At 43.7% G+C, this 25,262-nt stretch overlaps 1 protein-coding gene across 1 annotated transcript in view; it reads right to left on the reverse strand.

Annotated features, from left to right (window-relative positions):
• The window catches only part of fancd2 (FA complementation group D2), a 105,500-nt gene that overhangs the window by 44,874 nt on the left and 35,364 nt on the right, over positions 1 to 25,262 (reverse strand). Inside the window, exons 13-23 of the mRNA XM_043707668.2 lie at positions 24,783 to 24,818; positions 23,850 to 23,996; positions 19,643 to 19,777; positions 17,548 to 17,679; positions 17,162 to 17,269; positions 16,852 to 16,961; positions 15,136 to 15,196; positions 10,487 to 10,606; positions 6,464 to 6,537; positions 5,440 to 5,586; positions 5,213 to 5,313 (exon numbers count right to left, since the gene is read on the reverse strand). Coding sequence (XP_043563603.2) covers positions 5,213 to 5,313; positions 5,440 to 5,586; positions 6,464 to 6,537; positions 10,487 to 10,606; positions 15,136 to 15,196; positions 16,852 to 16,961; positions 17,162 to 17,269; positions 17,548 to 17,679; positions 19,643 to 19,777; positions 23,850 to 23,996; positions 24,783 to 24,818 — 1,171 coding nt within the window. The remainder of the gene's footprint in view (positions 1 to 5,212; positions 5,314 to 5,439; positions 5,587 to 6,463; positions 6,538 to 10,486; positions 10,607 to 15,135; positions 15,197 to 16,851; positions 16,962 to 17,161; positions 17,270 to 17,547; positions 17,680 to 19,642; positions 19,778 to 23,849; positions 23,997 to 24,782; positions 24,819 to 25,262) is intronic.

Below are 25,262 nucleotides of genomic sequence, written 5' to 3' on the forward strand. Positions count from 1 at the left end.
AAGGTCAGGGTGGAATGTGTTGGTGAAGTTGATGAATTGCTCAACCTCCTCGCGGGAGCACGAGGTGGCGCCAATGCAGTCATCAATGTAGCGGAGGAAGAGGTGGGGAGTGGTGCCGGTGTAATTACGGAAGATCAACTGCTCTACGTAGCCAACAAAGAGACAGGCATAGCTGGGGCCCATACGTGTGCCCATGGCTACCCCTTTGGTCTGGAGGAAGTGGGAGGATTCAAAGGAGAAATTGTTAAGGGTGAGGACCAGTTCGGCCAAACGAATGAGAGTGTCGGTGGAGGGGTACTGTTGGGAACGTCTGGAGAGGAAAAAACGGAGGGCTTGGAGGCCCTGGTCATGGCGGATGGAGGTGTAGAGGGATTGGATATCCATGGTGAAGATGAGGTGTTGGGGGCCGGGGAAACGGAAGTCTTGGAGGAGGTGGAGGGCGTGGATGGTGTCTCGAACGTATGTGGGGAGTTCCTGGACTAGGGGGGATAGGACAGTGTCGAGGTAGGTAGAGATGAGTTCAGTGGGGCAGGAGCATGCTGAGACAATGGGTCGGCCAGGGTGGTCAGGCTTGTGGATCTTGGGAAGGAGGTAGAACCGGGCAGTGCGGGGTTCCCGGACTATGAGGTTGGAAGCTGTGGGTGGGAGATCTCCTGAGGTGATGAGGTTCTGTATGGTCTGGGAGATGATGGTTTGGTGATGGGGGGTGGGGTCATGGTCAAGGGGGCGGTAGGAAAAGGTGTCCTCGAGTTGGCGTTTGGCTTCAGCGATGTAGAGGTCAGTGCGCCAGATTACCACTGCGCCCCCTTTGTCCGCTGGCTTGATGGTGAGGTCAGGATTGGAGCAGAGGGATTGGAGGGCTGCGCGTTGTGAGGGTGAGAGGTTGGAGTGGGGGAGGGGGGTCGACAGGTTGAGGCGGTTAATGTCCCGGCGGCAGTTGGAAATGAAGAGGTCGAGGGCAGGTAATAGGCCAGCGCGGGGTGTCCAGGTGGATGCAGTGTGTTGGAGGTGGGCGAAGGGGTCCTCAGAAGGTGGGCGGGAGTCCTGATTGTGAAAGTAAGCTCGGAGGCGGAGGCGACGGAAGAGAATTCATACTCAGGAGAATTCATACTCTCAACAAACAGTATTTCAATTCCATCTCAAACATCAAAAACTGTAAGTACAACAAACTTTTATCTACCCAGCTCCATAACCAGCGCTCCTTGAACATTCCAGAAGATTCCCCTGGCCTCGGAAACGCCATTAGCCATGCGGCTGATGCAGCTACCACCCCCACGCTGATTGATGATGTCACTTCTGCCCCCATCATGGCCATTCCCACAGCCACTTCCGGCCCTCACATCATCGCCGATGCCACACCCTCAGTGACTTCCGCCACCCCTACTGCCGTGTCTGCCACCACTTCCGCCCCCACCAACGCCACTCACCTGCATTCTGCTGACACGCCCCCCACAGACCCCACTGTCACTATCCCCACCCCCCAGAACCCTGAGGGGAACACTACCCCTGCTCATGACTCTACCCCCATTCCCCCCACCATCACACCCACTCCAGGTACTGGCTCCGACCCCACTCCCAGCTCTACACCCACACCAGCTCCCAGCTCCCAGCCCTGCCGAGTTTTCACCATCCCCCCAGACCTCCCCCTCACTGAGGACGAACGATCAGTCCTCAGCAAAGGACTCACCTTCGTCCCCGTCCGTCCACGCATCAATGAATTTAATACACGCCGTGACATCGAACAATTCTTCCGTCGCCTCCGCCTCCGAGCTTACTTTCACAATCAGGACTCCCGCCCACCTTCTGAGGACCCCTTCGCCCACCTCCAACACACTGCATCCACCTGGACACCCCGCGCTGGCCTATTACCTGCCCTCGACCTCTTCATTTCCAACTGCCGCCGGGACATTAACCGCCTCAACCTGTCGACCCCCCTCCCCCACTCCAACCTCTCACCCTCACAACGCGCAGCCCTCCAATCCCTCTGCTCCAATCCTGACCTCACCATCAAGCCAGCGGACAAAGGGGGCGCAGTGGTAATCTGGCGCACTGACCTCTACATCGCTGAAGCCAAACGCCAACTCGAGGACACCTTTTCCTACCGCCCCCTTGACCATGACCCCACCCCCCATCACCAAACCATCATCTCCCAGACCATACAGAACCTCATCACCTCAGGAGATCTCCCACCCACAGCTTCCAACCTCATAGTCCGGGAACCCCGCACTGCCCGGTTCTACCTCCTTCCCAAGATCCACAAGCCTGACCACCCTGGCCGACCCATTGTCTCAGCATGCTCCTGCCCCACTGAACTCATCTCTACCTACCTCGACACTGTCCTATCCCCCCTAGTCCAGGAACTCCCCACATACGTTCGAGACACCACCCACGCCCTCCACCTCCTCCAAGACTTCCGTTTCCCCGGCCCCCAACACCTCATCTTCACCATGGATATCCAATCCCTCTACACCTCCATCCGCCATGACCAGGGCCTCCAAGCCCTCCGTTTTTTCCTCTCCAGACGTTCCCAACAGTACCCCTCCACCGACACTCTCATTCGTTTGGCCGAACTGGTCCTCACCCTTAACAATTTCTCCTTTGAATCCTCCCACTTCCTCCAGACCAAAGGGGTAGCCATGGGCACACGTATGGGCCCCAGCTATGCCTGTCTCTTTGTTGGCTACGTAGAGCAGTTGATCTTCCGTAATTACACCGGCACCACTCCCCACCTCTTCCTCCGCTACATTGATGACTGCATTGGCGCCACCTCGTGCTCCCGCGAGGAGGTTGAGCAATTCATCAACTTCACCAACACATTCCACCCTGACCTTAAATTTACCTGGACCATCTCTGACACCTCCCTCCCCTTCCTGGACCTCTCCATCTCCATCAGTGACGACCGACTTGACACTGACATCTTCTACAAACCCACCGACTCCCACAGCTACCTGGATTACACCTCTTCCCACCCTACCTCTTGCAAAAATGCCATCCCGTATTCCCAATTCCTCCGCCTCCGCCGTATCTGCTCCCAGGGGGAGCGGTTCCACCATAGAACACACCAGATGGCCTCCTTCTTTAGAGACCGCAATTTCCCTTCCCACGTGGTTAAAGATGCCCTCCAACGCATCTCATCCACATCCCGCACCTCCGCCCTCAGACCCAACCCCTCCAACCGCAACAAGGACAGAACGCCCCTGGTGCTCACCTTCCACCCTACCAACCTTCGCATAAACCAAATCATCCGCCGACATTTCCGCCACCTCCAAACAGACCCCACCACCAGGGATATATTTCCCTCCCCACCCCTCTCCGCCTTCCGCAAAGACCGTTCCCTCCGTGACTACCTGGTCAGGTCCACGCCCCCCTACGACCCACCCTCCCATCCTGGCACTTTCCCCTGCCACCGCAGGAACTGTAAAACCTGCGCCCACACCTCCTCCCTCACCTCCATCCAAGGCCCCAAAGGAGCTTTCCACATCCATCAAAGTTTTACCTGCACATCCACTAATATCATCTATTGTATCCGTTGCTCCCGATGCGGTCTCCTCTACATTGGGGAGACTGGACGCCTCCTAGCAGAGCGCTTCAGGGAACATCTCCGAGACACCCGCACCAATCAACCACATCGCCCAGTGGCTCAACATTTCAACTCCCCCTCCCACTCTGCCGAGGATATGGAGGTGCTGGGCCTCCTCCACCGCCGCTCCCTCACCACCAGACGCCTGGAGGAAGAACGCCTCATCTTCCGCCTCGGAACACTTCAACCCCAGGGCATCAATGTGGATTTTAACAGTTTCCTCATTTCCCCTTCCCCCACCTCATCCTAGCTTCTAACCTCCAGAAACTCGATCCCCTGACCTGTCCGGACTTGTCCGACCTGCCCAGCTCCTTTTCCACCTATCCACTCCACCCTCTCCTCCCTGACCTATCACCTTCATCTCCTTCCCCACTGACCTATTGTACTCTATGCCACTCTCTCCCACCCCCCCCTCCTCTAGCTTATCTCTCCATGCTTCAGGCTCTCTGCCTTTATTCCTGATGAAGGGCTTTTGCCCGAAACGTCGATTTTGCCTGTCCTCGGATGCTGCCTGAATTGCTGTGCTCTTCCAGCACCACTGATCCAGAATCTGGTTTCCAGCATCTGCAGTCATTGTTTTTACCTCACTATTGGAATATTGCATGCCATTCTGGTCTCCTTCCTATCGGAAAGATGTTGTGAAACTTGAAAGGGTTCAGAAAAGATTTACAAGTCTGTTGCCAAGGTTGGAGATTTGAGCTATAGGGAGAGGCTGAACAGGCTGGGCTCTTTTCCTTGGAGCGTCAGAGGCTGAGGGGTGACCTTTTACAGGTTTACAAAATTATGAGGGGCATGGATAGGGTAAATAGGCAAAGTTTTTTCCCTGGGGTTGGAGAGTCCAGAACAAGAGGGCATAGGTTTAGGGTGAGAGGGGAAAGATATAAAAGAGACTTATGGGGCAATTTTTCCACACAAAGCATGGTATGGGTATGGAATGAGCTGCCAGAGAAAGTGGTGGAGACTAGTACAATTGCAACATTTAAGAGGCATTTGGATGGGTATATGAATAGGAAGGGTTGGAGGGATATGGGCCGGGTGCTGGCAGGTGGGACTAGATTGAGTTGGGATATCTGGTTGGCATGGGTGGGTTGGACCAAAGGGTCTGTTTCCATGCTGTACATCTCTATGACTATTTCATAGGGACTGGACACAGGTCTATTAACTGCAAGTTTCAATCTGTTTCTAAGTACAGATAGATACTAAACAGTGACCAAGGAATAAGAAAAACAACTAGAATTTGAAAGTGAGGGAAGGAAGTAAGTTGACCTTGACAACCTTAGCAAACCTCGGGGGGTAGTCAGAGTTAGAGCAAAATTAGCAAATCCACAAATGCATTTGTAAATGACTAAATTTTAAAAGGTGTCCTTGAACCACATTCCATTGCAAAATCTCAGAAACAATAGAGTGGAAAACGACCACCAGACAGTGCACTACAGTAGTTCAAGAAAGCAGGGCACCACATTTTCTCGAGGGCAATTGGGGATCGGTGCCTGCTGATCTTGCTAGTGATGCTTACATCCTGAGAAAGAATAAAGTAAAAATGGGAGAAAGCAGCTTAAATCAAGTACGAGTTTTAAGAAAGTTTACACTTTCTTCTACTCAAACTTCCACATGAAGTACCTCACAGCGTACCTAATAAAGCATCAATCTCTTCCAAGTTTCCATTGTTTTGCACCTCTTCACAGAATCGCAATAGGCGGAAAAAGGAAGCAAGACACACTGGAGAAATACACCTAAAAATGACAAATAAAAAGAAATATCTATGTTTCCCATTGTTTTCTAATTAAATTCTTGATTTTTTAAATTGGATTTTCTGATTAAACAAAGAAGGCAATATAAATAAAAACTATCATCCTTACTTTTTGTTCCTTTGCTTGCCGGCTGCATTTTCAAAGCCATTGTTGGTCACGCTATTGGACAGGAGTGGTAGAAGATTGATAACAATCCCACCTTCAGTGTCCTCTTCATCCAGGTTAAACATTGATTTCAGTGGCAACATGCATTCACTGAATGAAACAAAATGTGCTTTTAACAGCAATGTGCTGCAAATTGGACAGACTAAGTACTAAATGCTCTGATTTCATTTCTGAGTTCAAACCCAAACCTGACTGGCAACTCTATCTGTCAGGACCTGTTTGAAATTAGTTTAAGCAGTCTAAATCCAGCTTTTAATGGAAAAGAAACCATAATCCAGAAGCACCTCTAATTCAGCATCAACTGGCAATATCACTTTTTAAAAGAGACTGCATGATCGTTGGTGTAGTAACCAGGAAAATGATTACAGCTAACTTTCAGAATAAAGTCCCACAAACAATGAGATAAATGATCAGTTCATTTGATTTACATGTAATTGTGGGATTAGTGTTGGCCAAAGCACCAGGAACTTTCACTGCTCCTCTGCAAATGATACCATGGAATATTTTAATTGAAAGGCTATATAAACCTAGTTTAACGCATGGCATCCCCAACAATGCTACAATTCTTCAGTACTGCACAGGAGTGTCAGTACTAGAATGTGTGCTGGTGTTTTCGGAAAGGCGATTAATCGTAGGACCTTGAAACTCAGAGACCAATAAGACCTCTGAACCAAGCTGGCAAGTCATTGCAATTCATATATGATCAGTTATTCTAACTAATCCCACAGAAGTATTTTATAAAAATCGTTACATTGATCTCAAATTTAACTTTAGTTACACAGCTAGAACCAGCAAATGAATAAATAAAAATTGAAAGAACTGTAGATGCTGTAAATCAGAAACAAAAATAGAAGTTGCTGGAAAAGCTCAGCAGGTCTGGCAGCAGAAGAGAAGAGAAATCAGCGGTAACATTTCGGGTCCGATGACCCTTCCTCAGAACGAATGATAACTGCTGTTCATAGTTTACCTATCTGTTTCTGGCAGTAAATCTACAACGAAGTCCTCTTGAAAATCATCAAGTACACTCCTACCAATCAATTCCTAAAGACAAACAAAAAGAGAATTGTGCTTATTTTCAATGTTGCCAAAGTCTTGTTGCACATCTGTTATTAAAAGGTGTATTATGCAGAAATACATACTGTACATTGCGACAGTTTATTGATATTTACTTGCAGATTTCAAGAACACAAGCATACATGAAACAGGAGCAGTTACAGACCATACCATTTATTGAGTCGACCCTGTCATTCAAAACAATCAAGGCTGACCTTGGGTTTCAAATCTACTTTCACGATTGCTCCCCATATCCTTTGATTCCCTGAGACAAGAAAATTCTGCCTATGCAGCCCTAAAGGTATTCAACAATGGACAAACCAAATCCACTGGGATAAAGAATTCCAAAGGTTCACAATTCTTTGGAAATCTATGCTCATCTCAGTCATAAATGATCGGCCTGTTATCGAGGGATTGTGCCCATGTGCTTTAGGGCAGTACGGTGGTTCAGTGGTTAGCACTGCAGCCTCACAGCACCAGGGTCTCAAGTTCAATCCCAGCCTTGGGTCACTGTCTATGTGGAGTTTGCACATTCTCCCAGTGTCTCCGTGGGTTTCCTCCGAGTGTTCCCGTTTCCTCCCACAGTCCAAAGATGTGCAGGTCAGGTGAATTGGCCATGCTAAATTGCCCATAGTGTTAGGTGCATTAGTCAAAGGGAAATGGGTCTGGGTGGGTTACTCTTCAGAGGGTCAGTGTGGACTGGTTGGGCCGAAGGGCCTGTTTCCACACTGTAGGGAATCTAATCTAATCATTTCTTGACCAGCAGAAACAATCACTCAGCATCGACACTGTTGAATCTCTTCATAATCTTATAATTTTAGTGGGATCACCTCTCTCACTCTTCTAAAACCAGATGTTCCAATTTATTGAGCCTCTCGTCATAGGACAATCCTCTCATCCCAGGGACCAAGCTCGTGAATTTTTGCCATACCACCACCAATGCAATTTGATCTTAAATGTGAAGATCAAAACTGCAAAGGATTCGAGATATGATCTCAATGAAACCCTGCATAACTGGAGTAGAACATCTTAATTCCTGTACTCTAACCGCCTAACAATAAAGGCCAAGATGCCATTTGCCTTGTTAATTCTAATCATACTTGCGTGCTAATTTTCTGTTTTCCTTGTACAACCACTCAAATCTCTCCAAACATCAATATTTACAGGTTTTGCATCTTCCAAACAATAGTCTGCTTTTCTAATCTTATACCCAACTTCATACTTCTCCACACTGTACTCCATCTGATCAGAGTTCAGAGTGTGGTGCTGGAAAAGCACAGCAGGTCAGGCAGCATCCAAGGAACAGGAGAATCAATGTTTCGGGCATATGTCCTTCATCATTTTCCAGATTCTCCTGCTCCTCGGATGCTGTCTGACCTGCTGTGCTTTTCCAGCACCACACTTTCGACTCTGATCTCCAGCATCTGCAGTCCTCACTTTCCCTACTCCATCTGATCACTCAATCTGTCCAAATATCTGTGCAGCCTTTGTATCCTCATCACAGCTTACATTTCCACATTCATTTGTTGACACAGCTATATTTTGGGCGATGCCATTCACTTTTCGCTGACGATATTCACTTCCTGCTTTCTCTGTTTTGTGGGCCCTCTTAAACCAGACAGAATCCTCAAATTAGGATGCACAATTACCATCTCTGTCGCAAAACCAAGCACTTTGATATGCACTCAAATGCTCAGGGAGACTCTTTCTGGGCCTCTCCTGATTGCATATTCATAGGAAGTGGACTTAGATGGGGAATAAGAATCAGATACATTTGCAAGGAAGGAGAAATTAAGACAGCCTGTTTAGATAAGTGTTTTAAATACAATTTGCTGAAATTTATGAGAACTTACTTCCTTACAAATATAAACATCTGGGTTTACTTGACCAGAATTAGCACATACAGAAAACAACTGCACACTGTGAAGCTAGCTCCAACATTGTAAATATAAGGAGTGAGGAGAAAGAAGAGAGAGAGAGAGAGAGAGACCAACAGATATAAAGAAAGATAGAGATTATACTTATGGCGAGTTTTGACATGATTTGTACCTCAGGTTGAGGTTTTGGATATAGGTTTGCTTGCTAAGCTGGAAGGTTCATTTCCAGATGCTTCGTTACCCTACTACGTAACATTTTCAATGGGCCTCAGGCAAAGCACTGCTGAAAATTCCTGCTTTCTATTTATATTTTGGATTTCTTTGGGTTGGTGATGTCATTTCCTGTGTTTATATTTATGGTCAATCTAGTAATCCCAAATTCTTTACCTCCTCTTACTACATAATTTTTTTTTTCACTGCTTCTTTCTCCTAGCTCATTTCTCAAAGTCAACATATATTAGCCATAAACACAAGATGTGTTAAAAATTGATTTTAAAATGAAGATCTTGGTGTGCAGGGACAATTTCAAAGCTTGCAAATGACACAAAACTTGAGAAAACTGTATAGTGAGAGAAGGAAAGGATGGAACGTCAAAAGACTGACAAGTTGTTAGAGTGGGTGAATAGGTGGGAGATGAAGTTCAATGTGGAGAAGTGTGAAGTGATGTACTTTGGAACAAAGAACAGGGACAGACAATGTAAAGGGTATGAAGGAGCAGAGAGATCTGGCTGTAAATATACATAGATCATTATGGTAGCAGGGCTTGGTAGCAGCATTAGGCTGCAATGTTAATTAGATATAGTTTTTCTAGGCTTCTTTAGGAGAAGCACACAGCATAAGAGCAGGCAAGTTATGCTGAACCAGTATAGCCAACTGCTTGTATCTTGAAGTGATCTAGGTGCTCCACTTTAGAAAGGATACAAATGCACTGCAAACAGTGCAAAAGAGGCTTACAAGGATGTTTCTAGGGAGGAGAAAATTCAGTTATGAGGGCAGTTTGGAAAAAATGGGACTGTCTCCCTTGCAGAGAAAAATGTGGGGAGACTTGATGGAAATTTTTAACATCATGAGGGGCCTGGACAAAGCTGATCGGGAGAAACTGTTCCCACTCACGAAAAGATAGAGAACTGGAGGGCACAGTTTTGACGTGTTTTGCAAAGGAAGCAAATACATGATGAGAGAAAATAAATCACACAAGTAGTCCGAGTTTAGCATGCACTGCCTGGAGTGTGCTGGAAGCACTTTCAATTTAGCCATTCAAGAGGGTACTGGATGATTATTTAAATAGAAACAACATGCAGAATTGTGGGGAGAAGGCAAGAATTCAGCATTTAATCAAAATATCAAAGTCATACAGCCAGTGGACCAAAGAGTTCTTTTTGTATTGTAACAATTTTGTGATTCTGAGAGATTATAAAATATTTTAAGCAATTGCAAGCACATCTACAAATATATTTAATGACAATAAATATAGTGTGGCTAAGATGTAAAAATAATTTGCACTTAACCTCTGAAACAGACAACTAATTATTTAGCCTTAATTCAGTTCGTTGTGTATGAAATTCATGTTTGCACATTATAAAACAACAGATTAATCCAAAAGACTATGTATAACACAATTATATAAATGCAAACCATGTGGGCATGTGATCTGGAACACTGCAAGTTGTTCAGTCTTTGACAGGCTCAAGGACATCACTGCAGTGACAGAGTAGGAAACAAATGAAAGGAACAGCTACCAGTTTCCATGCATGTTGTGGTGGAGCTGTGACGTTGGTGCTCAAAACGCTCATGCTGCTGTTGCACTGTTACTTCTGATTATATAATCAACTTTTAGCCATTCAAGTTGTAGAGATGGTGCCTCGCAGGTGTGTACTGCAGAAACTCTTGTCATTTTCTAAATTTCGTTGTGCAAAATATTTTATTCTGTATTTCCAATCAGAAGCCAAATCAAAAACTTCAATCTATACAGACACAAAACCCTTGAATGAGAAACATAGATCTGATGTGATCAAGTATCCAGTAGTGAGCAATGAATGAATATATGTTAATAATGCTACCTGCACTTGTGGATCCAGGTTTCCTTTCTGCACCAAGTTAGCCAATTCATCATAGTAGAGAGCAGCAGCTTCTGGAGACTGCTCACTGCAGGTGCGTACCAACTCAAGCAGAGCAGTGGCCTTAACATACAGATTGTTTCAGAAATTAGTACAATGAAAAACCAAATTGGCCACCTTCTTGTTGATGTTGGAAAAAGACATTCAGAACAAATACAAGGTAAAGTAAAAACAAGAACATCACCATTAATTAGTTCTAGAGATGACATGCTGAAAAGAGTTGTAAAATACAACAGAAATACTCACAAAGTCAAAAAAAAATTCATATCTTTGTAATAATCTACTGTAAAGCTACAGTGCTATCTGAAAATAAAGTTGATGCGACTGACTTGCTAAACGTTTGATTGTGTGAGTAGCGTTTCCACCTCTGATTAAGAAGGTTGAGACTTAATTCAAATTGGAATAGACAGACAAGGCCTCAATCTAGGACTTGAGCATGTCATTTGAACGCTGTTGAGGGAGCATAACATGGTCAGAGATGGAGTCCTTCAGATGTAATGTTAAACCAAGGCCCTGTCCATCCGTTCCAATCATTTAGTGTCTACATAAATGTTGCATGAAAAAATGTTCATAGAAGCTTACACATCTTGCTCATTTGTCTCATTGTTTTATGTTCTAACAGCCAGCTGTAATCCATAAGTGACTATTTCGCTAGAAGTACATCCACCCTGGAGACAGAACACCCCGAGGCCCTGTTTATTGTAACTGGTGACTTCAATCAAGCCAATCTAAGGAAGGTATTGCCCAACTACCATCAGAACATTACCTGGCCCCACCAGGGGCCCAAACATTTTAGACCACTGCCACATCACTGTGGAAGATGCCTACCGCTCCATCCCCCACCCTCATTTTGGGAAATCTGACCACAATGCCATGCTTCTTCTCCCAGCTTACAGGCAAAAGCTCAAGCAGGAAAACCCCCACCCCCACACCCACCCCCACGCATACAGGTCTAGTGGTGTTCAGAGGAAGCAGAGGATAAACTCCGGTGCTGTCTGGAATTGGCAGATTAGGCCATGTTCAAACAGTCCACAGGTAGGAGAAAGCGAGGACTGCAGATACTGGGGATCAGAGCTTAAAAATGTATTGCTGGAAAAGCGCAGCAGGTCAGGCAGCATCAAAGGAGAAGGAGAATCGACGTTTCGGGCATAAGCCCTTCTTCAGGAATGAGGAGGGTGTGCCAAGCAGGCTAAAATAGAAGGTAGGGAGGAGGGACTTGGGGGAGGGGCGTTGGGAATGCGATAGGTGGAAGGAGGTTAAGGTGAGGGTGATAGGTGGAGAGGGGGTGGGAGGGGAAGGTCGGGAAGAAGACTGCAGGTCAAGAAGGCGGTGCTGAGTCTGAGGGTTGGGACTGAGAAAAGGTGGGGGGAGGGGAAAATGGAAGCTGGAGAAATCTGCATTCATCCCTTTTGGTTGGAGGGTTCCTAGGCGGAAGATGAGTCGCTTTTCCTCCAGGCGTCGTGTTGCCATGGTCTGGCGATGGAGGCAGCCAAGGACCTGCATGTCCTTGGCGGAGTGGGAGGGGAAGTCAAAGTGTTCAGCCACGGGGCGGTTGGGTTGGTTGGTGCGGGTGTCCTAGAGGTGTTCTCTAAAACGTTCCGCAAGTAGGCGCCCTGTCTTCCCAATGTATAAGAGGCCACATCGGGTGCAGCGGATGCAGTAAATGATGTGTGTGGAGGTGCAGGTGAATTTCTGATGGATATTGAAGGATCCCTTGGGGCCTTGGAGGGAAGTGAGGGGGGAGGCGGGATCCTAGGCCTCCATGGCAATACGAAGCCTGGATTAAGAGCGACTCATCTTCCGCCTAGGAACCCTCCAACCACAAGGGATGAATGCAGATTTCTCCAGCTTCCTCATTTCCCCTCCCCCACCTTTTCTCAGTCTCAACCTCAGACTCAGCACCGCCTTCTTGACCTGCAATCTTCTTCCCGACCTCTCCAGCCTATCACCCTCACCTTAACCTCCTTCCACCTATCGCATTCCCAATGCCCCTCCCCCAAGTCCCTCCTCCCTACCTTTTATCTTAGCCTGCTTGGCACACCCTCCTCATTCCTGAAGAAGGGCTTATGCCCGAAACGTCAATTCTCCTTCTCCTTTGATGTTGCCTGACCTGCTGCGCTTTTCGAGTCCACAGGTACCTTGGAAGAATATGCCATCACCGTCACAGACTTTAACAGCAAGTGCGTGGAGGACTGCATACTAAAGAAGTCAATCTGGGTGTTCCCCAACAGGAAACCCTCGAAGAATCAGGTCATACAGAACCTAATAAAAATCAGGCATGAGGCCTTCAGATCAGGTGACCCACACAAATATAAGAAATCCAAGAATGACCTTCGCAGACCCAGTAAGACAGCCAAGGACCAATAGTGATCCAAACCAGAGACCCAGCCAGACACTCGGCGACTATGGCAAGGACTGAATGACATCACAGGTTCTAAAAAGAGACAATGCAAGATAGCAGACAATAACACATCCCTCCCAGGTCATCTTAACACCTACTATACTTGCTTTGAGCAGAATTTCAGCAGAAAGGTAACACCTATTCTGACAGGTCCTCATGAACCTATCCCAACAGTCACTGCATGAGAGGTCAGATCGGTTTTCCTTTGTGTGAATCCAAGGAAAACAATGGGACCAGATGGAGTCCCAGGCCGGAGACTCAGAGCATGCACAGATCAACTGGCAGAAGTCTTCTTGGACACCTTCGACTTCTCCCTGCAGCAGGCCACTATTCCTGCCAATTTCAAAAAGGTCAACATCATCCCTGTACCTAAGAAGACTCATGCAGTATGTCTCAATGACTACCACCCAGTGGCCCTAACTTCGGTGGTCAGGAAGTGCTTTGAAAGGCTGGTCATGGCATTGATCAACTCCAGCTTCCCCACTACTCTTGAACCACTCTAATTTGCCTATCAGACAAACAGATCCACGTCAGACGACATGTCACTTGCCCTTCACTCCTCCCTAGAACATCTTGACACCAAGAACACCTACATAAGAATCCTACTAATTGACTACAGTTCAGCCTTCAACACTATCATCCCATCGAGACTGATCTACTAAAAACGTAGTGATCTTGGACTAAGCTCCAATCTCTGCATCTGAATCCTCAGTTTCCTGACTCACAGGCCACAAACAGTGAAGATTGGGGACAATATATCATCCTCACTAGCACTCAATACTGGAGCTTCCCCCAGGGGTGCATACTCAGCCCCTTACTGTACTCACTCTATACTCATGACTGCATCACCAAATACCAGACTAATACTATTTACAAGTTCGCTGATGACACCCTCATGATCGGTCGAATTTCAGATGGTGACAAAACAGATTACAGATGGGAGGTGGAAGACCTGGAAAAATGGTGCACTGAGAACAACCTAGCCCTCAATGCTGGCAAAACCAAGGAACTCATTATTGACTTTTGGCAGGATGTTACTCATGCAGCCCTACACATTAACAGCACAGAGGTGGAACAAGTGGAGAGTGTCAAGCTCCTGAGAGTGGTCATCCACAGCAAGCTTTCTTGGACTCTTCCTGTGGACGCACTAGTTACAAAGGCCCAACACCGTCTCTTCTTCCTCAGGCAGGCGAGGAAATTTGGCATGACAGCCTTGCCAACTTTTATAGGTGCACCATCGAGATCCTTCTGTCTGGATATATCACTACCTATACCATACAGAGATTGGTGAACTCGGCCTGGACAATCACAAAGGACAATCTCCCATCCATAGAATCCATCTACCAGGCCCGCTGTCAAGGAAAGGCCGCCAGCATTCTCAAAAATCCATCCCAGCCTGGCAATGTTCTTCTACAACCTCTCCCATTGAGGAGAAGGTAGAGAAGCCTGAACACATATGCCAGCCGGTTTTGGAACAATTTCTGTTGTGCAAGTACTGAATGGACTCAAACTGTTAACATTCGCCTGTACCTGTGTTTTTGTTTTTGCTGCTGTTTACCTATTATTTATTTAGTTATGCTACTTAACTCTGTGATCTGCCTATATTGATCGCAAGACAAAGCTTTTCACTGTGCCTCGGTACACATGACAATAAATTCAATTCAATTCATCCAGGTGTTTCTGACTTGGAACTAGGATGCATTATAAATGTAAGTTCTTTCTTCTTTCTAAGTCAGCTGTGCAATTTTTGACATCTCAGTGTCAGAAAGGGCCATAATAAAATTGCTAAAATACACTATAATGCATAATGTTAAAAGGTAAGCATTTCATTGATTTTGTTCACCAAGAAACCTGATGTTTTTCCACAGCATACCTCCTTGACCCTTCTTTCAATGCAGCCTTTAAAAGCTTAAAATGAAATGATAAATGCCTTTGAATCTACAGTTTTTTGGATCTTTTCAGAAGCAACAGCAACAAATGCTCATTACAAACAACAATGTTGTAAATAAGTGAAAAATGTGGATTTGATTTTATCTGACTTCTCACTACAAGTCAAGTGATTTGGACTGGTTAGACATATCAAGTATCAGATGACTATGCATGGTAAAGCTACCAATGTTTTCAGTCAAGCAATGTTTTACAACTTCAGAGAACAGGAGAAAGTAAAAGCTAAGTTACAAATAAGGCATACTTGTCTGAAGGATTCTTTACTCATGGATGCCAAGTCTGACGATGAGGGTTCAAGTTTACTTCTGAAAAAGAAGCATCGTAATTTATATACTGCACATGGACTTAAACCTAACTACATGAATAACAGTATTAAACAATGTTCTGAAATTCCACACAGAATCTACTTGTGGTTGGTTCATGGTATAAAAATCCATTCTGAGCTTTACAACAGTTGGTACAACATAATTATACATGATTGTTACTGTTCACTGCACATCAAAGCTACAAAATTAAAGTTTGTGAACAAAAAAACTATGTATCTTTCATTACTGACGTTGATGTCTTTACATCAGTCCTGAGTCGAAAGGAAGTCACAAACACCCTGACAAGTGATGAAACTAACAGTGGTGTTTCTCTATGAATGGCACTATTCATATCAGTTGTGCTCACACATAAGCCAAAACAAATATGTTGCATTTCCACATTATTTGCAAATTCTGTCCAAGTTGAAAAACTAAAGTAACTTACATTTATATACCATCTTACATTCAAAAGCACTTCACAACTTTACACCTCCAGACACCAGCAAAGTAGGCAGCGTTCGGGCTCCTGGGCCCATCCACTTCAGCTGGTTGCTTCCTCCTTCTTTCCTTTCCATTTTTCTCCTCTTCCATCTTCTTCCTGTCAGCGGTAGCGGAGGCGGTGGCATCTCAGAGGGGAGCGGCGAGAGCAGGACTCTTGGAGAGGCGGCCGCCTGGCCTGGTAGCAGACCCAGGGACTCCTGACTGTGGTGGGCCCAAAACCAGGACTCCTGGTTATCGGCGTGATGGTGGCAGCAGTTCCTGGTTACAGTAGGTCCAGAGCCAGGGTCTCCTGCTGTTGGTGAGGTGACAGCGGAGCTGGGGGCTCCTGGTTGCAGAGCGATAAGGACCAGGCACCAACAGGCCCACTGTGGGGTGGGCCCAGCGACGAAGAGATGGCACCTGAAGAGTGGCAGCTCTAACATTGGTGGATCCAGCAGGTAGCGGCACAGGTGTCACTGGTCAGCTGGCTCAGGGTTCAGGTCTCCTGGTGGAGGCAGCAGGGCGAAGATGAACATTGCTTCAGCTTTGTCTTTTTATTCTTGAAGTATTTGGATTGTGGTGACAGTTAATGCTTTTCCTTGTATTTTACCATGTTGTTCAAAGTAGAACACAAGTGACAATAAAGCATCATTTATTCATACATTCACACCCGATGAAATACTTTTGAAGCTTTAATCCAAGACATGCAACAGAAATTTGTGCACATAAAGTCCGACAAATAATAATAATAATAATAATGAGGTAATGACACAATTGCCTGCTTTAGTGATATTGGTTAAGGGGTAAATGTTAGGAGCACTCCCATTCTCCTCTACAAAAGAGCACTTTGGGGTCTTTTATATTCACGGAGAGCAAATAGAACCTTGATGCAAGGTTTTGTGTGAAAGAGTGTATCTGTGCTCAACGTTCCAGACTGGAAATGGAAACCAGAACATTCTGACTATTTGATCCATGACTGACAAAGGATCACAAAGTTTTTGAGGCACTCTGTTATCTTAGCTAAGGAAGGTGTGCTGCAAAGAAATACTCCTTTGGAGGTTTATTCCTGCAAGAGTTAGTAATAATAAAAGAGATATATGTTCACACTTTCATAAGCCTTGCTAACGCTTTTGGCCCCAGTCATTAAACATTCTTTGACATGTGTGTTATCATACCTGTCATAAGCCATGCATCCCACCATCATGACTGCCCCAATGATTCCAATTCGCTTGTATTTGGATATTGTACTAGACAGCTGCTTCCTAATTACAATGTGCATGTCATCCTGCGGAATTAGGACAGGCAATTATTAACATTCCCACTAGATAACATTAAACATAACTGCAGGGACTAGTTCTTGCAGGGAAAAGAAAAAAATAATTATAATGCAAACACATTTTAATCATAGCATCCATCCAACATGTAGAGAAGGCAAGACAAGAGAAACCAAAGAGTCTTCTGAGGTTTTCAAATTCTCTCCCTTACCTGAATGTGGCTGCCCTCCTGCCCTCTGCTAAAAGCCAATGTGCTCAAGACAAAAAACAGCTTCCTTATCTGTTGGGGAGACAAGCTGTCCATGTAGTCCAAGATACCCTGTATATTTTTAAAAATGTAATGATAGAATAAAAACCGAGGGTTACTGTGAAAAGAAAGAACTGGGTTTTGCTACATGCCACTGAAAAAGATAGAAGTAAATTGTAAACTAACTGGTGAGAGACATAATGGTATTGTTTCTTTGTATAGCATGTGATACTGGTGTACTGAGAACAGAATATTTTCTAGTTATACCACATTCTTAAACACTAACAGCTTCACTCGAAAATAAAGTGCAAAACAAAATTGCTTCTCGACTCAGACTTTATTCAACCTACCTTCACAAATATAGCATAGACAGCCATTGTAGACGAATTCTGGGAAACCAGGTCTGTAAGCACATCAAGTGAGACATCCACCTCTGTAGTGAAACCACTACAAACATGGGTCACCAGCGCACCAACAACTTCCTGTACAGATACAGATAATCAAAACTCTCTTTGGATTTAACTAAGTGGACTAACTTGAACATCAAATGTGCAAAATAATGAGCAATTTAAAATATTCCGATTCTTCACACATTAATACTTTAGGAACATAGTGTTAAAAATTCTTCACAGTTCACACTTCTTAAAGTGCATTAGGTTACTGATTTCTTAATTTGTCAAAGAACTCTAAAATCTGGAATGGGTGCACCAAGAAACGTTGCTCCAGCGAGATGTTGGAGTTGAGATGAGTAAGAGACATAATGTGAACAAATGAGATCCTTGAAGAGTCTTGACAGGATGTATGTGGAAAGAATGGTTTGTTTTGCAGGAGAGTCTGGGACTAGAGGTCACCCATTTAAAACAGAGATAAGAAAATGTAACAGTAAAATTTATTATTATCTATATGGTGAAAAATTGCAGCATGCTGTTGTGCACAGTGACCTGCATGCCCCTGTGCATGAATCACAAAATGTTGGTTTGCAGGTGCAGCAGGTAATTAAGAAGGCAAATGGGATATTGTCCCTCATTGCAAGAGGGATGGAATTTAAAAAAGAGAGGTTATGCTGCAACTGTATAGGGTGTTGGTGAGGCTACAACTGGAGTACTATGTACAGTTTTGGTCTCCTTACTTGAGAAAGGATGTACTGGCACTGGAGGGGGTGCCGGGGAGATTCGCTACGTTGATTCCTGAGTTGAGAGAGCTGGCTTATGAGGAGAGATTGAGTAGACAGACTATACTCATTGGAATTTTGAAAAATGAGGGGTGATCTTATGGAAACATATAAAATTATGAAGGAAATGGATAGGATAGAAGCAGGGAGATTGTTTCCACTGGCTGATGAAACTAGAACTAGAGACACAGCCTCAAAATAAGGGGGAGCAGATTTAGGACAGAGTTGAGGAGGAACTTGTTCACCCAAAGGGTTGTAAATCTGTAGAATTCCTTGTCTTGTGAAGCAGTTGAGGCTACCTCGTTTGAAGGTGAAAAAGCTAAGATTTTTGAACAGTAAAACAATTAAAGGTTATGGTGAGCAGGCGAGTAAGTGGAGCTAAGTCCACAAAAAGATTATTGAATGGCACAACAGGCTCAAGGGGCCAAATGGCCTGCCCCACCTTCTATTCCTAATGTTCTTTGCTCACAGTTAGCTGTGTCTCTTTGGAAATCTCTTCCTATAAAGGTAATGGAAGCACAGTCCTTGAATATTTTTATGACAGCAGTAGATAGATTTTTGAAATGCAAGGTGGTGAAAGGTTTTATGGGTAGGAAGGGATATGGATTTGTGGCTACTATCAGATCAGTCATGATCTTGTTCAAAGACAGAGTTAACCTGAGGGACGGAGTGGCCTACCTGATCCTGCTTCTATTCATGTGTGCATTGAACAACACCAGACTTCGAGCCAATGACCTGACAGCCACCAACAAGCATCATAAAATTAGAATGCCAGCAGAAAAACAAAGGTACCTCCAACTTGCTTTAGTTTTTCAACTTTTAATTTTTACAGTGTGGATACTATAACATTAGATTCCCTTTGCATTATAACTTAGTCTGATCAAGGAATTTACTTGATCAAGGATCAAGAGACTATAGGAAAGGGAATATATTAATGTGTACTTTGGCCAGCAATCAATGATAGTATAAGCAAGACTTCAAAAGACAGATGTTCAGTATGAACCTATGAAATGTTCTCAGCACAACAGAAGAGCCATTTTAAAATACAGGCCATTGATTTTCATTGACAAGCAAAATCATATCTCTGGATGTGATTAAGGTCAGATTTTGGTCATGATACTTCTTACAGACAAACTGTCTACTCATAGCTTAGGTTCATATATAATAAATAGTCACTCAATTGTGAAGTCAGAAAATGCCCAATGAAACTCCATCCCAGAAAAAGTTAGCTCCCCGCAAGAGTAAGAAGCAACACACAGAAACCTTTCTCTTACCTGCTGACAGTAGGAATCAAACATCATAAATGCATGCTTATACATTTGACTGCCAAATGACACCACAGTTACATCTGAGGATCTCAACAAGGTCTGGGCCAAGGACAGCACAGAGGGAAAGTACTCACGGACAACCTGGAAAGAAATAGTGGAATGTTTAGCAAAGAAAAGGGCTATTTCTGACTATAAGGAACAAACTTGACAAAATAACAGTGTACACTGCAATATGCTATATACAGAGCTTTAACTGAACCTATTGCCTGAATCACTGACAGCTTGCAAAGTTGGTATCATGATTCAATTACAAAGAATCATGATCCCACAGGTAGTTGGCCTTGCACTATGGTAGCACAATTAATGTTGACCTGTAGGAGTGGAAAGAAACTTGCCAAATTTTGCAACAACCAGGAAAGGAATCATATTTCTTTCGGCTGCCTGCCAAATCTTTGCCAGAATTAGTGGCATGGTGGCTCAGTGGTTAGCCCTGCTGCCTCACAGTGCCAGGAACCTGGGTTCAGGTGTGGCCTTGGCTGACTGTGTGAAGTTTACATGTTCTTGCTATGTCTGCGTGTATTTCCTCAGGTGTTCTGGTTTCCTCCCACAATTCAAACATGTGCAGGTTGGGTGGATTGGCCTTGTCAAATGTGGGGTGAGAGGAGAGGAGCCTGGCTATGGATGGGATGCACTTCGGAGGATTGATAGGGCAAAATGCTTATGGTGAAATGCTGAAATGCTTAGCTGAGCATCCACACTGAGACAATTACAAATTGAGTTGATCATATAGCCAAATGGCCTAACAGTCACTTAATAAAACAAATCTTCGCTGGAGCACTTGGATTTGGCTGCTCTCTAATCACGTCAAAGGAAATGCTACAAGGAAACTGAAGCCTTCACGGGAAGTTCGAAGATCAATTTGAAGTTCTAGGAGTGGACAGGATTGCTGCATCTTTCAATGGCGCTTACAGCACAGAAGAATGTCATAGAGATGACTTGGCCCATTGTGTCCAGGTCAGTCAACAAAAATCTGACAATATTAATCCTATTTTGCAGCTTTCAGGCCTATAGCCCCGGAGACTTAAATCCTATGAGTTTCTACCTCAACCATTCTTTCAAGCTCTCACCACCCTACCCTCAACCTTTTACCTTAAATTGATGTGATTGACCCCTCTTCTAAGGCAAAGTGAGTCTGCCAGTTACCCGATCAAGGCTTCTCATAATCTTGTGCACTTCTATGAGGTTCCCTTGTCAACCTTGACTGCTCAAAGGAAAATAAGCCCAGCTTATGCAATCTTTCTTCACAGCTCAGACCCTCCAGTCCATACAACATCCTGGCAAATCTCATCTCCATCCTGTCTTACACAATCACATCCTTCATTTAATATGGTGACCAGAACTGCACACAACACTTCAGTTGTGGCCCACACCTGATGCAATCAATTCTGTGATATCCTTTCCTATCTGGTTTAACCTTAGCAATCATTTACACAGTCATTGGAATCCAACCAAACACCTCAGAAGATTAACATGGTTATCTTCTGCTCAAAGGACGAGCAAAGATATGTTCTTATTTAATTAGGTTTTCAGAAGGATAAAATTAACAACTGCCACCGAAAATCCTCTAGAGTCATTAACAATTAATACTGATACATTGAGCCAGAATATTAAAAACATAATAGTTACACTCTTCGGTTTATTTCAAAAGCAAAAGGAAAATTGCCTAATATAAATAAACTTGAAGAGTATAAAACATCAGCATACTGGGAACCCCTGATGAAATGGGCAGTAACTGGAGACAAAAGGGAGAAAACTTGTCAAAGAGAAAAATATAAAACAGGAAAAGGATGACAGATAGATAATTTTGGAGTGAGTGAGCAGAGAAGACTGGCTAAAATGATGAAAATTTATGTAGAAGGAATTATGCCCCAGTATTCATCATACCCAAAACCTGACTACACTTCAGCAGGCAAAATAAAACTGTTTTGTGAATGGGTCAAGCTGATGGAAAAATAGCTAAGGGTTTGAGATATAAGAATAGACTGGAAAGCTGGGACACTTTTCACTGCAGTGTCGGAAGTTGAGGGTTCACCTTATAGAGGCTTATAAAATCATAAGGGGCTTGTTGTTAAGAAGTTGAAGGCATGTACTGTACCTTTAATGAGAGAGAAAATGTTGTTCTGAACTAAGAGGTTATAAGCACCTGAGTATCTGACTAGATGGTAGTCCCAGAGTATACTGGAAAAATTGAAAAAAAAGTAACATTTGGCTGTGAAATGGATACCTTAGTTTTGATTGCTGTTGTGACAACAATTCGAATTTAACCAGTTTAAATTATACCCCAGGATTCTAAAACCTAATCGAGTTTGAATTTATTGTTTTGCCAACATCGAACCAGTGGGGGGAGGAGTACAAAATGTGGACATTTTGAAAATTGGTCAGAGAGCAACTGTCATAGAGAGAGAAACTCATGAAGAGCTAATTGCCCATCTAACATCTTGCTCTGAAAGAAATTAGAAAACACTCTCCATCAAAAGGTACCTTTTCATATGAAACATACTCACAGTAAAAAGAAAGACGATGACCCAGAGAAATCAGCAACAGGAAGAGTGAAGCGACTGTGTGGTTTTGAAATTAAATTGATGTAATTTTAACAAGTGTCTAACTGGAACAGCATATTATTATAGAGTTGGAGGCAGATCGTAAGTAGTTAAGAGAAAGAGGGGCTTAGAGTTGTGAATAGTTGTTGTTTTATGTTCACTTTTAGAGTTAAAAAATAAATTGATGTTATTTTCTTTAAATAGTGGAATTTGGGAGTTCTGTCACTCATATTTTAATAAATTACAAGGTAAGGCAAGCTTTTCTGGGTGCTTGGTTTAAGTAACAGAGGGGTTTACCTCTGTCGTAACAATAGATAAGGTGAATGACAAGGGTCTTTTTCATAGGCTGGGGTATTTCAAGACTAGGGAACTTATTTTTATGGTGAGAGGAGAAAGACTTAAAAAGGATATAAGGGACAACTTTTTTTTAAACAGAGGGTGGTTCATGCGTGGAATGAACTGCCAGAGAAAGCAGTGGAGGCAGGTACTGTTACAACATTTAAAAGACATTTGGATAAGTTCGTGAATAGGAATGATTTGGCGGGATATGGGCCAAATGCAGGCAGGTGGGACTAGTTTAGTTTGGGAATATGTCGGCATGGACTCTTTGGACTGAAGTGTATGTTTACAAGCTCTATGACTATGACTCAAAGCAAAATGCTGCATATTCTGGAGATGTGGAATAAAGACAAAGTGCTGAAGAAACTCAGCATCGGTGAACAGGGAAACAGTTAAAATTTTGAGTCCAAGGTCTCTTTTGTTAGAAGAGAAGAGAGATGGGATAGCAGTGAGTTATGTTGTTGAAAGGGGGAAGGGCAGGTGAAACAGAAGGGCAGGTATGGGAAACGTTAAGGGAGATTGGAGACGAAAGGCATTGTAAATCAAAAGATAAAGACAGCAGTAATGGTTGTAGAGAAAAAAAACACAACATACTGATATTGGGTGGGAGACAAAGAAACGTCAGGTTGGAAGTCAGAATTCAGCACTGGGTGCAGGGGGCTGTAAAATGCCTAAACCAAAAATGAGGTGTTGTTCCTCAATTTTGCAACACTGTACCAGGAACACTGTAGCGGGCTAGGGCAGAAATAAGAACCTGACAACAAAATGGTGCATTAAAACGGTAATCCACCGAAGACTGGAGTTACACTTGATAACTGAATGTATGGCGAAGCAATTATCTTGATTGCATTTGGTCTCTTTGACTGAGAGGAGACCACATTGTGAGCTGTGGATGTAGTAGATTGAAAGTAGTACAAGCCAATCACCATTTCGCATAGGAGGAGTGTTTGAGGCCTTGGACAGTGAGGAGGGAGGAGTTAAAGGGGCAAATACTACTACCCTGTGATTCCATGGGAAGGTGTCATGAAGTGGAACGTGGATGAAGTATTGGGAGTAATAGAGGAATGTAGCAGGATGCTGCAGTGGTATTGGTCTCTGTGGAATGCTGACAGGACAGGGGAAAATGTGTTCAGTGGTGGCACAATGCTGGAAATTGCAGAAAATTTGAGAGTTTGGTGTAGCTTAAACATAATCCTCTTTGCAATGGTAAATTTCAGCACAAGGTTTCATAACTTAAAAGTATAAAATAACCTCAGTTAGTTAGTGATACTAACCACAACATGACTTCTGAATGCAATCTGCAAAAGCTGATCCCCAATATGGCCAAGACGAACTTTGCTACGTAACAGTTTCTCCACTTGTTTCTTGATATTGTTTGTACTGGTTGTGTGGAGGATTAGAAGAACCAATAGATCTATAACCTTCAAAAGGAATCAAAAATATTACAATATGTCAACAGCTCAATATCATCAACAGCAAGAGTGGGAGAACTCTGTATCCCTTCCATCCACTACAGCAAAAAACTTTTCACTGAAGAAGCATTTACTAACTACAAGAATAAGTTATTTTGCAACCCAAGCCTGGAAGTACAGCAATTCTTACCAGTAGAAGGAAGAGGAAGAATTGAGTTATTAACAAAAGAATTAGCGGCGAGTTAAGGAGAAGATTATATACACAGAGAACTGTGATCTAGAATACACCGAGAAAGTGGAAGAAGATTCGATAATAATTTGCAAAATGGAATTGAATAAGAATTGTGAGGGGTGAGAAATTGCAGAGTTATAAAGAAATAGTGGAGGGAATGCGAGTAAATAAATCACTCTGGTTATAAATAATCAGAACAAGTTGGCAAATGGGCCATCATCCTTCCCAATACTGGAGATACAGTTTTAATTTTGGTTCTCCCATTCCTAGATCAAGATTGGGTACTGAATAAATGCTTTGTCAGAATATTAAATTCTGTTAACCTTCCATCACTTTTTAAAATGGGCAAAGCCAATAGCACTCTCTTATTTATTATCTCAGTTAGAGATGAAACAAAGACCCCTGTTGACTGCACTGGACAGATTAAAACTGGACAGTTAATACAACTAGTTCACTGGCACCACATTTCAAAATATGACAGAGTTGCCTCAATGTTTTCTTCTTGAAATGAGGAAATCTTGCAACAATCACAAGAAACATGGATAGCAAAGGGAATTAGTTACCTTGTGCCCGGCAGCAGAATCGACCACTTCAATAGCCTGGAACAGGAAAGAGTATTGTTCTTTATGTTTTCTTTCACATCAATATCTAAGGTACAAGTATTATACCCCAGAGAATTTACCACATAATCTAGGTTTACACCACAGTGCTGAGGGAGTACTGTACTGTCTGAGGGGCCATCTTTGAGGTGAGGTCCTGTCTGTTCACTTTCAAGGGTACAATTGAGCACTTGCCAATATGTGAAGAAACTCAAGGGAGTTCTATCACTGTCCTGGTCAAAATTTATGCTTGAACCAACATCACCAAAACAGATGATCTTGTCATGTTCACATTACCATTGGAGGAGTTTAGCATTGCACAATTTGGCTGCCAAGCTTTCCACATAACTGTAATTACACACGAAATATACTTTATTGTAAATTGTTTTTGGGTGCTCTGAGGTCATAAAACATGCTACATAAATGCAAGTCTCAGAAGAATAA

Source organism: Chiloscyllium plagiosum, unplaced genomic scaffold (genome assembly GCF_037043375.1).
Source record: "Chiloscyllium plagiosum isolate Xiang-an unplaced genomic scaffold, Cpla_swu_hap1 HiC_scaffold_14, whole genome shotgun sequence".
Taxonomy (NCBI): Eukaryota; Metazoa; Chordata; class Chondrichthyes; order Orectolobiformes; family Hemiscylliidae; genus Chiloscyllium; species Chiloscyllium plagiosum.